The sequence below is a fragment of the Nilaparvata lugens genome, chromosome 6, assembly GCF_014356525.2.
Source record: "Nilaparvata lugens isolate BPH chromosome 6, ASM1435652v1, whole genome shotgun sequence".
Taxonomy (NCBI): domain Eukaryota; kingdom Metazoa; phylum Arthropoda; class Insecta; order Hemiptera; family Delphacidae; genus Nilaparvata; species Nilaparvata lugens.
Window position 1 is genome coordinate 39,007,892 of NC_052509.1, and position 15,729 is coordinate 39,023,620.

The following is a 15,729-nucleotide window of genomic DNA, read 5'->3' on the forward strand; positions in this document are numbered from 1 at the left end:
CTATTTAGTTTAGAGTAAAATTTTTTCATTTTTCGCATAAATATGTCGTAAACTATGCATCTTATGAACATTTGTATTTTGTGAAAAATGAAGCTTACAAAATTACCAACAAGTTTTCTCCTTTACATTTTTCCACTTATTACTTACATGCAAATATCTTGGAAACAATGTGTTCTATTGACATAATCAACTACATAAAAATGAAGCTTGATAAATTTCCTACAAGTTTTGTTTGGTAGAGGTTTTCGATAAATCCTATTCTTTTCGAGATATTTATGTTCTAAAGTGATGCATTTTCCAAAAACCAGTTTCTCTTCCATATTTGCGCTCTTTCAAGTCTTATAACATTTCAACAATAATTGATAAAACAAGAATGTGCTAATTACAATTAGAGATTTTACAATTAGAGATTGTAGAGCATTCAGTTATCTCTCATTTCATTTATAATTCGACTATTTCAAGCATTCCCATACGACTGTTGCAGCAGTTTTAGTTTTGAGTGTCAATCTCAAGATTTGCAACGAGTGAATTTCTAGAATATCACACTATTCTGTCATCATAAATTGGCAGTGTGCTTCAGTATGAACATTCATATTCAGTACCTATTGGAACGTCTGCAGAACAAAACACAGGGGGTGTTTCTAAACTTCCTACCAAACAAAGAGCATTGATATCATTCACGAGGTATGACACTCAACCAAGCTGCTCTATAGTGAGATTCACTCTAAAATGTCATCATTAGTTGAACGTGACGAGCTTCGATGTTATTTATTAGGTACGCTGACACACAACCAAGCAGCTTTACACTGAGACAGTGTCAGCATTAGTTATTCAGGTGAAACATTGGTGCTATTCACTAGCAATACTGACTGTTGAAAGTGAACTACCCTTTAGAGTACCCGAGTCGGTCAGCATTGATGTTATTCATGAGGATTGCTGACAGTTGAAAGTGTATCTTCTCACAGTAAGTGGCTAGCCTCTTCAAGAGGCTTCAAGGGCCACGAACATTTTCAGGCCAGTCCACAACAATCAATTAGTTACGGAAGCCTGCAACTGTGAATAGATTTTTTCATTAGGGGTGAGTTCTTTCATGAAAGACTTACTATTTCGAATACCTTCTTTTGCGAGGGGAAGTGGTCTGGTGGTAAAGTGGGGGAAGAGAGAGATTGCATTGCAAGCTTCACTACACTCAGTGCTACGAGTGTCAAACTCCCGAACTATGCTCCTCGAACGCCAGGGTTGAAAGCTATTCAAACGTTCTTAAGAGGAAATTTAACTTTTATGATAAAATTGTAAACATCGCGAAGATTTGTTTTTCTTTTGAATATCACTTCTCTCAGAATCATGGGGCGTCGAAATGCGTAGTAATTTTATATCAAATTAACGGGGAGAATGTCTCCTTTCTATTGGCGTCTCGATCATTTTCATCCGACCCATAGTTATTATTTAAATAAATGATTTTATGTTCGTCAATGTCGAGACATTTCGAGCAGAAAACATGAAATTTTCGACATGCTAGAAACTTTTTTGTTTCAAAAGATAAGTAGGTGGTGAAAGCGAGAAAGTTTCTCGGAAATAAATGAATTTATTTTTCCAATTGTCAAACGTACTCGGAAGAACGTATTTTGGCCTCTCAGGAGTTTCAAAGTCAAGGATAGCGTCTGAATGGTGTGCTATCAATAGCTGGGATCAACAAATTCAAAATACAGAACGATTGAAAAATTCAGCAACTGCAAGCCAGATGATTATAAATAGTAAAAAAGACAACCTCGCCCGGAATAATCCAAGCGGTGTTTCATTACAGCCTTTCTAGAGGCAATCAGCTGCTTGCGTTTGAAATATATCAGTCAAATAATCTTGTAAATTGCCAGCCTTCAGCATACAATTTGGTACACAATGCATACCATGACGCCATTCTTCTAACTTTAAAATTCCTTGGAGACCAAAATATGATCTTCCGCCTACTTTTAACAATTGAAAAAAAATTATTTCTGAGAAACTTTCTTGCTTTCACCACCCACTTATCTTTCGAAACGAAAAAGTTTCCAGCATGTTGAAAATTTCATGTTTTCTGCTCGAAATATCTCGACATTGACGAACATAATCATTAATTAAAAAATAACTATAGGTCGGATAAAAATGATCCACAGACCAATAGAAATGAGGCATTCTCCCCGTTAATTTGATATAAAATCATTACGCATTACAACGCCCCTTGATTCTGAGAGAAGTGATATTCAAAAGAAAAACAAATCTTCACGATGTTTACAATTTTATCATAAAAGTTAAATTTCCTTTTAATCCTTTAACCCTGAAACTTTTTTAGCACTACTAGGATATCGGTGATGATATTCTACATTCAATTCTGACGTTGAATTGGTAATTTGAGAAAGTTGGAATTTTACACGTATTGGCAACCCTGTAATTTCTTCGGATGGAGGGCCAAGTCTCAACTTATTTTACACAAACTATAATTTAATTATTAAAATTTAACAACCGGGCCCAACTATTCAAAAACAAAAATCAATAAGAAAAGTAAATTAAAAGTAAGTGAATAAAAAATCAATAATTAAACAATATTAGGCGGGATGAACACCGGAGAAACGCATTTCATGAAGCCCTCTTTCATGAAGCTTGTTTCATGCAATCCGTTACACTCGCGCATGCATACAAAAGAAACGCTCCCTGCTTAATCTTATCAGTCGATTGCGAGCAACTTTCGTTTCACGTTTCCTGAAACTTTTTTCACGAAACGCGTTTCTCCGGTGTGCATGCCGCCTTAGAAACAAAGGAAACAAACTTGGTTGGAATTGAGTAGGGAAATTACCATCTATCCTGTTCCGTATTTGGTTATTTGCATTGATCATGCAAGTAGAATATTATTGTTCTGTCACCACATCAAAAAGGATAGAGAAGGTACTTTTTACTTACTTTTGATGGATGGGCGAAGGTACTGCACAATGAGCAGAAAGGCTCGCTATCACTAAGATACTTGTTCACATTCACTTCGATTTGATACTCCAACATTGGAGATTTCAACTTTTCCAAAATCATGTTTGATTGTTGATCTGAAAAAAATGAAGTATTTCGTCAAAACAAACAATAACTTCGAAAGTAACTGGAAAAAATCATATTTTTTTTTAATACAAAAAGGCACTAAGTCTAGAAACTAAGCGTGCAATCAGTTGACAAATTCAATTAGCTTCACCTTCAAGAATGAAATATATTCCAATCGTATATAATGGATATGACCACCATAATTTATATGAATAATGCTGCTGTTCTTAGTAAAAATGCTACGGAAATAGTTATTGTAACTGTTTCTGAAACTGGATTTTTTTTTAATTTGAAGCTACATCTTAGACGAATAGCGACTTTTCAGAATGCATAAGCACATAATTAATAAGAGATATAGATTAACAATATTAATTTACCATGGCGACTCAATTGTGAATTTTAATTCAGTGACTCAAACTCAATTCTATTGGGATGAGGAAGTCTTAATAAAAATCTATCAACTGCATGCATTTATAACAAATTATGAGTGCTGTGACGTTGTTCAAGTGCAAAATAACAAAAGACAACTGAAATAAAAACAATAAAATGTGCAACACCAAGTTTATGAAGGAATTATTAATAACAAAACATACAGAGATGAACAACGGAATGTCAAATATGATGATAATGTAGTCTAGTATTAACTCACAGTGCTAGATGTGATCTAGCAATCAAATCTAAGCAGAAGTCTGATTCCAAGTTTTCAAAAAGTCTTTACATAGACATTTGTACTTGTAGTACCTATTACTTAATTACTCGTAGTATTGAACCTATAGACGTTACCTTTCAAAATACAAATTATACCTGCTTTGCATATAATTACAGTCTGCTAACCTTCAATTTGGCGCAAACCGCAAATAAAATGAACCAATATTATTGGCCTCAGTGGCTATCATTAATTTTCCAAACGTTTTATAATACGGTAAACGCACAAGGAAGTGATACAATTAGGAACTTGAAAATAAATCTACACAAACGCTAACTGAAGAAATTCTAAATTAAAATTGAAATTAAATTGAGCCTGATGCCTGATATTCTACTGGAAAAACTAGAAATATTTATTTAGAATAAATTGTATCTTAGTACATGGAACAATTCACTTTTTGTTTGGAAGTTTATTGATAAGAGAAATTCAAAATTTCAGTTGATAATTTTTTCCGGACTTGAAATTTTGTTTAAATAATATCATCAACTCTACATAACCTCTAGACTGTTAATTTCAATGTAGGGATTTAAACAGTTTTGGACCAATGCCTGTTTTTTCACCCGAATCGCATGTTTTGCTATGAATGAATAAATATAAGTATAATAAATCTCCCTCCAGTACTCACCGAATGTCATGCTATATAAAACCATACAGAGTCTAATTATAAGAGACATTCAAATTTTGTAACTTAATTTAGTGTGCCAATTAAAGGGTTGCATTCAAAAAAAGATCATGCACCCCAAGCCCCACGGAAATTTTGGAGAATAGAGGACAACTCATGCAATATTAGCGGTGAAATAGGATTATCAGTACGTACAATGCCCATTAGTTTTGTATTGTGGTATTTGAATTTTCGGCAAGTTTGCTGGTGTTGTTTGGACAGCTAGAAACGTAAATTCATTACATAATATCAATAATTAATCCTAAAAAGATTTAGAAATTTATAAAAAAAGTTAATATTTTGGAAAATATTTTTCAAACTGCTATTTAAAAATGATTAACAATTAGCATAACTAATAACAATTACTTCAATTATAGAGTATATATGGGGTCTCTACAAATTTTCTGTTAAGGTTACAAACACATTTTTTCATGGTACTTTTTAGCTGTATGTTAAGAAGTATTATACATAATACAGTAGAACCTCTAAAATTCGTAATTGAAGGGACGAATTAAGAAGGTTACGAATTATAGAGGCTATGGTGTTGGAGGAGGAAAAGAAGGAGGAGGAGGATTAGGGGAAGGCTAATGAATGGTGATGGAGAAATCATTCCTATTATAGAATTCGAAATAATAAATGAGTAATCAAATATAGGATGAAAATGGAATAGGCCTATAATATGGAAATATTTAGGCTATGAATTTCAAATTAGACATTTTCAAAGAATATTACAGATCTAAAATATTTAAAATTAAACATGTTCAGAACTATTCATAGATTTTTAAATATTCAAACAACTAAGTTTTTTGTTCGATTTCAAATTTTTGATAGCATGGTATTCATTTATGGTAGACTCATAACCAACATTCACAAACTGATCAACGAATTCTTCACCCTGATGTCCGATACTGTACCGAAATGAACTGGACAGGCTACTTTGTAAATATAAAATAATATTTCGTCTGGCACTCTCTTTTTATATGACAGTCATTGATGATCAGATCTAATGTGTGGAGAGTTACTCAGGGCCGGTGTCCGAGCACGGCATCTATAAGTTCTCGACTTAATTGAGTCCAGGACTTTGGCGCAGTAAACATGAGGGAAATTCACAATAATATTATTTTGCTGTTGTATTGTTTGTATAATAGCAAAACAAAAACAGCTGATTGCAGCGGGATAATTCAAATGAGCATGCTCTCCAAATTATTTTGTGAAAATACGTTTCGATTTCTTTGTAGGCCTATTCAAAGCAAAACCTAACTTTTTGAAAGATGAATGAATAAATATTTCATTTTACGTTATGCTATTATTGATCATTGATCCTAACCAGTGATTTTAGAATAAAAATGTCATTAGGCTATTGAGTTTGAAAACGTATTTGTTTTGAAAAAAATATATAATAATTATTTATTGTTATATTATTATAATATATGTTGAATAATACAATGATTAAAATAATGATTAATTGGAAATTCCAATAATGATTATAAATTCCAATGCAAATCCTTGTATTATTTTTCTTGAACATTTTTAGGTTATGTCACAGTCGTGGAACAAGGTTAGTTTTTTACGCATAGTTCTGATACCAAATAGTCCAGGCAATGAATGCTTAAAAAAGGGTATAGAGGGAAAAGTTAGGAAGACAATTTGTGACTCCGCAGTTCTGTTTAGGGTGGTAAGGAGGTAAACATATCAAAAGTCCACACCTCTACCCCCTGTGCTAAGGGGGTGGGGGTGGTTTAAAGGTACCATTTTTTGGTTTCTCGCATAAAACTCAAAAATATGTATCCTAAGGACTTGACTGTCATATAACAAATTAAAGCTTACATAATTTCCTACAATATTCATTTCCAAATTTTTTTATATCTCCTCTAGTTTTCGAGATATCCGCCAGACATAGTTTAATGCGAGAAACCAAAAAATGGTACCTTTAAGCCACCCCCACCCCCTTAGCACAGGGGGTAGGGGTGGGCACTTTTGATATGTCTACCTCCTTACTACCCTAAACATTACTGCGGGGTCAAAAATTGTCTTCTCAACTTTTCCCTCTATAACCTTTCCTTGACTGGACTAAAAATGAACTTGCAAACTATAAATTATCAATTTAGATACCTAATAATTTAGGTATTCCAAGACATCTATTTGGCTTTTCATCTACTCCAAAACTATAACTGAATTGTGTTTGCTCAGTTAAGTCTAGAACTTAAATTTAAACCCTACATCCAAAGACCTTAAAGATGCATAGACTCACATGCAGCGAGTGTGGTACTGCGAGGGTAATTACAAAGGTTTTTTAAAGGACCGAGCTTCCAGAACGAATTATAGAGGTCCAAATTATCAAGGTTCTACTGTATTTTAGAAATGATACGTGAAGTGCTACATGAAATATTACATTGATATTCCACGAAATTAACTAGAAATCTGAATCAAAGGATCAATTATTGAATATAACTATGGGAATAATTACATAAAACTTTAATAGTACATATATTTAGACGATGACTGCATTTGCACAACACACAAATAATTATCTAAGCAAATTTGGATACATTCTTTGTATTTTTTTTTTCTAAAAATGACAAGAATGTCTATCCGTCTGTCGAGACGTGAAAGCTGTGATAAAGTACAATGAAGCATGTTAAGTGCGATTTATGACATATTGAGTAACTTATAAATCTAATTTAAACTATATATGCCAGTAAAGTGATGAAAATGCAGGATTTTAATAAGATTAAGTTTTATTAGTTGAGATAGTGGCATTTGGAGTAGTAAAGACAAAATATTATGAACCATTTTAAAGTAGAAGGATTCTATGAATTGATAGAAAAGAGGTGATTTTATATATATATATATAATTGAAATTGGATACACCACTCTAGAACACACACACACACACACACACACACATATATATATATATATATATATATATATATATATATATATATATATATATATATAAATTGAAATTGGATACACCACTCTAGAACATAGAATCCTTCTACTTTAAAATGGTTCATAATATTTTGTATATATTTATAATATTTTTTATAATATCAATTAAAACAGGAGACACGATATAAATAGATTGAAAACACTTAAAAACGTACATTAGAAATGGGGGGAAACAGCAGAATGCAGTTTTGAATCCAACGGTCGACCACAGAGTACGCACGGAAAGTCAATTGTAGCAGCAGAGACCACAGATTACGCGGTGCAGACGGATGGAGAGAAAAAGGGTACAGATTCAGGGGACATTATGGGGTTACAAATATTTAGGGGGCGGTTACAAACTGGATATTCAAGATTTGAGTGAGTTATGAATAAGGAAAGGTGTAGCTTATGAATTGATAGAAAAGAGGTGATTTAAAATTAGAAATCAAAAAAGAATTAGACTAAAATTGGAGAAAGGAATTATAGAATTGAACTTGAATGGAATTTATTTTTCATTTTTATTGAACATTTAATATATATTTGATAGCTGTGAAATTTATTATGATATGATGAAATTTATTTCAATTTAATAAAACAGTTGGTAGCTATGGTACTATTGCTGTCTGTTGAGACCAGGACTGGAAGCAGCTCCAAGCACCCAAATAAAAGCCAATTCTTTCGTCTTGACATCTATGGAGGGGCCTGTGGGAGGGAGGGTGGCAAGGACTTTGACTTTGAAGCATTGGTCAAAGTTCTTGTTGTGCTCAGAGCCATGAGTAGGGATGGGTAGGGAAGTATTATTTTTAAAGGAAGCCCTGTGATTGTTGATCCGGAGGTTTAGGGCAGTGGTGGTTTCACCTATGTAAAAGGCAGGACAGAAGTTGCAGGAAAGGAGGTAGATGCAATTACTGGATTGATGGATTTGGTGGGTGTAGTTGGTGATAGGACTGGTAAAGGAGATGGAAGAATCAGTGATAGGACAGGTTTTACAGCGGGGGCGGCGTTTGCAAGGTAGGGTACCAGGTGGAGTTGGGATTTCATCAGAGGTGAGTGATTTGTTTTTACTGAGAATTTTCTTGAGGTTGGGAGGTTGCTTATAAATGAGGGTGGGTGGTTGCTGAAAAAGTATTTGGTAGAGGGATTGGAGGAGACGACATGGAACAGATCTTTAAGGACAGGTTTGAGGTTTTCAATTCCAGGGAAGTAGGTGGTACATATATTTTTCGTTTCTAGAGTAAAAAAAATGATGACACCAAATGAATGATGGACCTGTGTCGAATTACGAAAAGATATAGAAAGTTTGTGTAATTTAGTTAAATTAAGCACAATTTGCAACAAGAATATTTTTTCCAAGTCTCAACTTGTTTCATTTAGTGAAGACAGGCTAGCACTAAAAGGATTTTCGTAGTATTGTTATGAATAAACGATGAGTAGGAGTAGAGTAATGCAACTTACCGGTGCTTTGAACAGAGACAAAGGGTTGGGTGTTGACACTGGACGCTGTCAGCACAGGCATGTCGGGATCATCCTTGACCTTCAACTCAGGCTCCACTTTGATGTCGCTCTCGCATTTCAGTTGAGGCATGCCCCATTCACCCTCTTCCACTGGCTCTGTTTTCACAGTCACCGTATCCGGCAACTCCTGCTTGATCTGAGAATAGTCTATGTACGTCGCACTAGGCACCAAACTACTGCTTGACATAGCACCACTTTGGGACGTAGAACCACTATTGGACATGGATATATTATTGGCCACAGCACTACTGTAGGACATAGCAGTACTACTGGACGCTATCGATCCGATAACTTTGTTCTTAATGACTGACACAGATGGAAGTGAACTTGAACCAGACACACTAGAGCTAGGAAGTGTTCTCACTGGAAGAGGCTGTTGGTAGGTAACATTTAACGTCCTGTTCGGTTCACATTTCACATTATTCTTGTTACTTGTAGCCCCCACAAACCTGTTTAGCGGTGAAGTGACGTTATTGGGAATACTGACTGGAATTACTTTACCCTTAACATCAACCAGCTGAACCCTGCACTGCCGGTTTTTCAAGTTCAGGTTCCGTTGATAGTTTTCACTAAACTTTTTGAGTGCTACACAGTCCATGGGCTTACATAATGAGTTTGTAGCCGACTTGACCGACGGGGTCTTATCGGAACGTGGGGATTTAACAATCAGATCTATGGACGGTCTGACACTGGACAATGATGTTGTCTTGGTCGGGCTTGGCTGAACGGGAGAACGACCTATTCTACTACTCTCAGTCAGCGAAATCGCAGGATTCCTCTTGAGCGCGTCAAAAGTTGATGGATCATCTTCGTTTCTGACATTGATCTGTAGTTTTTTGCACAACTCCTCGACATCGTTCTCCACCGGAAGCTCCACTTCAACTGACGCCGCGTCCAGACTCGAGTAATAGTAATCACTCGAGTCTTTGACGTTGACAGCCTTTTCATGATGTAGCAGGTTTTCTAGATAACTGCACTCTTCAGTGAGTTGCTTTTGTAGAGAGTCCAGATCGACACGATTTGAGGGCTCGTTTTCTATCTTAACAGTAGTTTCAGTCTTGATCGGTTGTGGTTTGGATAGTTGAGGATGGTATGTGGGAATTTTGAGGGGAATCTCAATGGGTTCGACAGTGCCAATAATCCTGCCATCTTTTGTCCGCACCAGGTTCGATTCCTGCATGCTCGGCAAGTGAACAGGCCTCGAGAAAGCCGCTTTCAACAATTCCTGTTTCTTTTTTGCTTCATTTTTCATTTGACGGTACTTACATAGCTTCTTCTTTTTTGCCTTTTTCACCTTTTCCACATCGGAACAACTTTGCTGTTTATCTTTGTCCTTATCTTTGGATTTTTTCTTCTTGTGTTTCTTTTTCTTGAGCAACGTATCTTCAGCTGCTTTCTGGTCAGAGGACTTTGCTTCGGTGGATTCCGAATTGAAATCGGTGCAGGCAACCTTCTGCGGCGGCGTTTGGCCTTCACCATCATCTTTACTCTTCTTCTCTTCAGTTGTAGATTCTGGTTCTATTGACTTGCATTTAACACTTGAGTGTTGTTTTGATTTGTGCAAGGTGTTCAGGCCATTCGAACTGGAAAGAGGTTGAGACAAGGACATTTTTCGTTTGCCAGACTTCTTCAACTCGCCATTTATAGATTTACCCTCAACGAATTTCCTTGGTTTTAAAATGTCCTTTCTTCGATGATTCTTCTTTTTCTTCTTTTCCACATCGTATCCAGAATCATAAATTTCAGCTTCTTCGATTTCTATAAAAAAGAATAATTAATTTCACAACCAGAACAAAATAGATCATAATAGAAAATTTGTATTAGAGCTCATCAATCCATCATCTATTGCACATAAAAAGGATACAGAATTTGGATTCAAGAAAGAATTGGAAGAGAGGTTCACAACTTTAATATGAAGTCCATTCGAATGAGTGTTGAAGCTGCCATGACTTTACACTTCTTCAATCTAAATACAATCACATATATTTCATATTGTTTGATAAATAGTGATTACACATTCAGATTGAATCATTGTCTAATTTCTGTTGAGATTGTAAGTATAAGCATCAAACTGTGCTAGTAGGCTAATTGGGTGCTATGATGTTTGAGTGAAAATTTCACTAATGGAAAGTGACAACATTATTCAAGAATGCTGTCAATTGAATCCAAACCCACCAATATTTTAAGATTCCGTTTTTAAACGTTACAAAATGTGTTAAAATTAATAACTTTTCATTTTGTCTTCACTACGTAATTGAAATTTGTTTTCAAAGTTTGAATTTGAGTTTCTAGTGGTTTATAAATTATAAAGTTGCAATCAAATTGTGGAATTTTCATCAGCTTGTAACAGTATAACTTCAAAATTCGGGATAGGAAGAGTTTAGACATAGGACAGAGCCTGTTGTTCACTACCGATCATTATATAATAATTAGGTAATTTTTACTTCTCATTTTCATGCTCCCCGTTACTCAGGGAAAAGACAAGCCTACAGAATATGTGAACAAATTGTCAGCAAAACATGATAAATAACTAACCCATTTCGCCAGCTTTGAGCCAAATGTCTTCGAGAACCTCGAGCTGTTCTTCATCGGGAATTTCCTCTTCCATTTCCATTTCGTCCATGACTCGCTGCACCTCCTCAGGCACGTCTTCCTGCTCCTCTTCTTCCTCTTCCTGTTCCTCAGCTGCTTTCTTCTTAATGGTTGAAGCCTTCTTGCCAGTCTCACTGTAGCTTTTCGGAATCTCCATGTTATTGCTGCAATCATTTCATATTAGTTGTCATTAAACAGATAACAGTAGTATGTGTCATTTTAGATTGATTATTTCACTAGTGTTCACGCGCATCTCAAGTCTACTATTCAAAGATCTGAGCCAGATGGTGACAGGACAATAACGCTGGAGGCACATGAAGTCTGCTATCTCTTCATAGTGAATGATTTAATAGAATTGACAGTTGCCAACAGTTTGCAGTTATTGAATAATCACATTTTCTCGAATTTCAAGCTTATTTTCAATTTTAGGTGGAAATGTTACTGAACATTAATTGTAGAGATTCTCATGCTCAATCTATTCCACTTGATTTTTTTGTTTAAATTGTATCTGAAGCCTGATAATTGGGAATCTAAAATCAAACTTTACATAGATGGGGCGGAGCTCCTGAATTTTTTACAGATATGGAACTTAAGGCAGTTGATAAAGCTTATCAATGACTATTTTAGGTATAAATTTGATCAAAATCGTTGGAGCCGTTTTCGATAAAATCGCGAAAACCCCTTTTTTGACAACATTTTCGCCATTTCAGCTGCCATCTTGAATTGCATTTGATCGAAATTGTTCGTGTCGGATCCTTATAGAGTAAGGAACTTAAGTTCCAAATTCCAAGTCAATCGGTTAATTGGGAGATGAGATATCGTGTACACAGACGCACATACACTAATACACTCATACACACACACACACACACACACACACACACCACACACACACACACACACACACACACCACACACACACACACACACACACACACACACACACAACATACAGACCAATACAGAAAAACCACTTTTTTGGACTCAGGGGACCTTGAAACGTATAGAAATTTGGAAATTGGGGTACCTTAATTATTTTCGGAAAGCAATACTTTCCTTACCTATGGTAATAGGGCAAGGAAAGTAAAAATATCAATTTCCTCAAAAATTCAAGATAATATTGGTAGTGATAATATTAGTATACAAAAATGGATACACAACAAATAATCAATAATAAAATTTGTTGATCACACTTGGCATTCAACGACAATAAATTGACTGCCACAGCAATCCATACTTTATCCAATGATTGAGGGCATTGCAATTTCTTGTTGGGGCGGTCAATTGATGGTAGATGTGGATGTCCTCATTCAACACATTGGATTAAAATTTATTACTTTAATACTATTTTGCAGACTTCGCAGTTTCGGTAGATGTAAATACGCATTCTAGTTGATTACAAATCAAATCAAAGTTTATAGCAGGGATGAATTATATCTAGCTCTTTAAAATGTCATACAACCATTTGTCAACCAGACTCAAACTAAGAGAACACTGTTAAGAACTTTCTGTTATAAACTGGGTTATAGTGTTATAAAACACGTTCTTGTAGTGATATCTAAAGGGGAAACAAAGTAGATCCACAAACTATACAGATCACCATTTCTATGTAAGTGAGAATTGATCAGTTGTAATCTGTCAATTTGAGGAATTCTCACACCAGACCAAAGACAGGCAAGTCACACAATATTTTCAACATCTATAGTAATAGTATCTTCTTCTCCCGAGCCCATGTCCCATTTCTCTTGGGGTCAGCCCTCCTAATCCTTTTCCACCATTCCGAGCGTTGTTGAGTCAGTTCAGGCTCTAAATCCGTCTTCCTCATATCCTTGGAAATGGTATCCATCCAGGTTGTCGGTGGTCTACCAGGGCGTCTCCTAGGCTGTTCAATTTCCATAACGAGTCTGGTCATGTGATCCTCATCGCGTCTCATAACGTGCCCGTACCAGCGCAAGCGTTTTTCCTTCAGCTTATCAGTTATATTAGCCACTTTAAATGTTCCTCTTACATATGTGTGTGTGTGTGTGTGTGTGTGTGTGTGTGTGTGTGTGTGTGTGTGTGTTGTGTGTGTGTGTGTGTGTGTGTGTGGTGTGGTGTGTGTGTGTGTTGTGTGTGTGTGTGTGTGGGATGAATATTAAGATAATTAAATTTAATTAAGATAAGTATTTTCATTTGAGTTTATAGATAAGCATTTTTAGTTGAGTTCTGAATGTATTTCACTCCTCTTTGCAGACAAGATTTTTCTTAAGCGAACAGTATTGTATTCCATGATCTGTAATATCATTTGTATAATGGAATTTGTCATGTGAGTGATATCATTGAATAAAACTTGATTTGATTTGATATTCATTCCTAACTTTATCTTTCAGGGTTACACCTCCCGACCACCGGAGCATCTTCATTTTTGTAACATGAATTTGTTGTTCGTCTGACTTTCGCATAGCCCAACATTCAGATCCGTACATTAAAACTGGCCTAATTGCTCTCTTATATATGTTTCCTTTGACCTCGATGGGCATTTTTACATCGCAGATGACTCCCGTCAATGATCGCCATTTCAGCCACGCAGCTGTTATCCGCTGCTTGATGTCTCTGTCAATGGAGGCTGTAGATCCAAGAGTAGATCCTAAGTATTTAAAGTGGTCAACTTGTTTTAAAGGGGTGCCATCAAGCTGAGGTTGTGACACGCTGATGTTGGATGTTCTGATTCCTGAGAAATTACAGTGCATGTATCTATGTGCGTGTACAGTGCATCTATAGTAATAATATCTATTCAGCAAATATTGGTAATAGCTTCAATAGTTTTTATCTCTTAGCTGTAATACCGATGAATAAATACTATTGAAAAAACTATTTGAAATTGTCACAACCTCTGATTAATTAAACCATTATTAGTTTCGGTTGTTATACCATTATCAATATCTAATAAACTTTCTACAGGTTTACTAGAGAAAAACAGTTCCAGTTACTGGAGTGTACAAACCAAGTCTAGTTTCTCAAAATGTTGAAACAAATCATTGGTTGTGGCAATTTTAAATTAGTTTTATCTAAAATGAGGGCCTATCAAAACATTACCTTCACAAGAACTCAGATGAAAAAGTAATTTTCATATTATATTATGAATACATGATCAAGGAGTAAACTTGACAAATGACTTGATAGAGCATAGCAAAGAGAAAGTGAGGTGGGCTTACTTTTTGTTGACGAGGATGTCGCCCTGACTGGGTACAGGCGCCGCAAAGTGCCTGTTCGGATCCTCGGGATGTGGGCCGACATCTCTGCCTTGAATCCACAAGTCGTAGCGGTCTGGCTGCAGTCTTTTCACAAACGTATCCATACTGATCTTCACATTGTCAGGCCTGCTCGATAGATTAGAAGGAATATAGTCAAACACTTTTTCAAATACAAAAGAAACAACCTCTATTCTATTATGTCTAGTTCCACTCCTCAGCTGTACTATTTATAAATGAGAATTCAATTCAAGTTTTATTCACTTCAAAAGAAACCGTTTATAAAATGATGTATAATATAGTACTTAACACACAAAATAAACAATAGTAATACAATATTCTACAAGCAAAACCAGTTATCATTACCACGAAATTACGAGAAAAAACAATCATCACACAAGATTCACTTGTGGTCCGCTGGAGGGAGCAGTAGGAAGGAAAGGCTGAGTGAGCAAAAAAAAGTATTGAAATATGAGTAGAATTATTGAAAAATGAAATAAATGATAAGTACAGGTGACAATGTTGAGGGAGAATCAAAGTTTAGGTACAGGCTACAACTTTTCTATTCCATTTGTATTGGTATAAATATTCTAAATAAAAAAGTTTCAAAAATACAACTTTTCTACTACTATGAAAAATAATTGGGGCTTGAGCATTTAAATATTTTTTCATGAAATTGTAGTTTTTATAATCTGTTTATATAAGCTCCTTACATACAGTGAAAAATCAATAAGATTAAAGGATATTAAAAAATAGCATTTCAAGCATTTCAGATTGTACAGGCATAACATTTCATCACTCGAGAGCTACGGTAGCTTTGAAAAAGGGTATGAAACTTTAACAAAGCAATTACTTTGGACTAAATTTCCCAACTTTTTACAGAATTTTTGGGAAATGGTCATGTCATTTTCCTCCATATTGCAAAAATAGATAGAATACAAATATCAAAATCAATATTTCCAGCGATAAATTTTATATTTCAAAGTTCTTTTTAAAACGATCGTATTTTACAATATGTTTGTTGGAAATTGATA

At 35.2% G+C, this 15,729-nt stretch overlaps 1 protein-coding gene across 4 annotated transcripts in view; it reads right to left on the reverse strand.

The window, feature by feature from the left end:
- Nucleotides 1-15,729, reverse strand: part of LOC111062309 (lysine-specific demethylase 4C-like) — a 67,661-nt gene that overhangs the window by 32,140 nt on the left and 19,792 nt on the right. For 3 of the 4 annotated variants that reach the window (XM_039430765.1, XM_039430764.1, XM_039430766.1), the window contains exons 7-11: nucleotides 14,660-14,824; nucleotides 11,409-11,629; nucleotides 8,814-10,631; nucleotides 4,581-4,646; nucleotides 2,932-3,068 (exon numbers count right to left, since the gene is read on the reverse strand). In XM_039430765.1, coding sequence (XP_039286699.1) covers nucleotides 2,932-3,068; nucleotides 4,581-4,646; nucleotides 8,814-10,631; nucleotides 11,409-11,629; nucleotides 14,660-14,824 — 2,407 coding nt within the window. The remainder of the gene's footprint in view (nucleotides 1-2,931; nucleotides 3,069-4,580; nucleotides 4,647-8,813; nucleotides 10,632-11,408; nucleotides 11,630-14,659; nucleotides 14,825-15,729) is intronic. The other variant, XM_039430768.1, reaches the window with a different exon arrangement.